The sequence below is a fragment of the Odontomachus brunneus genome, unplaced genomic scaffold, assembly GCF_010583005.1.
Source record: "Odontomachus brunneus isolate Ranch 3 - 2012 unplaced genomic scaffold, Obru_v1 Obru_scaffold_067, whole genome shotgun sequence".
NCBI lineage: Eukaryota > Metazoa > Arthropoda > Insecta > Hymenoptera > Formicidae > Odontomachus > Odontomachus brunneus.
This window is the reverse complement of record NW_022639517.1, coordinates 264,876-265,466: the sequence shown is the minus strand read 5'-3', so window position 1 is coordinate 265,466 and position 591 is coordinate 264,876. Positions and strand designations below refer to the sequence as shown.

Below are 591 nucleotides of genomic sequence, written 5' to 3'. Positions count from 1 at the left end.
AAATGGATCGTTATCGTATGAACAATTCACTGAAGGAGATTGCTTGCTGATGTCTATGTTCTCGATGTATGTATATTGTACATTACCATATGCCTATAAAAAAAAAATAATGCCTGGCTTTTAACAATGTTAATTGTCAGTACAAAATTATGCATATTGTATTATATAAAACAATATGCTATATATGGTCTTTATATATATATATGGGTTTGCATAGATTTGCACAGATAATAATATTATATAACAGTTCATATATATACGTGTGTGTGTGCGTGTATATATGCTCGTGTGTGTGAACTATATACCGCACGGCTATAAAAAAATTGTTTAATGTCACAAAATAGAAAAATATATCAAAAAATTCAATCAAGTGTACATATATACCATTAGCAGTCCGGGATCTATCAAAAAGCTATGCGATGACATCCATTTTACCAAAGCTCTACCAAACCTCCTCCTTGGGCCATATTTTGTAATTAAATCATCAAGCTCACACTTTTTCAAAGTTTTTAAATCTTCCACTGTAATATTTTCATATTTTCATGCAGGAAAAGATAACGTAAATCACAAACAAAAAGAACATGCAATAAA

The 591-nt window shown here is 29.8% G+C and overlaps 1 protein-coding gene across 2 annotated transcripts in view; it reads right to left on the bottom strand.

Annotated features, from left to right (window-relative positions):
- LOC116846722 overlaps positions 1-591 on the bottom strand; it is a 4,264-nt gene that overhangs the window by 2,135 nt on the left and 1,538 nt on the right. The window contains exons 3-4 of one of the 2 annotated variants that reach the window (XM_032820929.1): positions 385-536; positions 87-93 (exon numbers count right to left, since the gene is read on the bottom strand). The exons of the other annotated variant lie outside the window; for it this stretch is intronic. Coding sequence (XP_032676820.1) covers positions 87-93; positions 385-536 — 159 coding nt within the window. The remainder of the gene's footprint in view (positions 1-86; positions 94-384; positions 537-591) is intronic. 2 annotated transcript variants of the gene reach the window in all.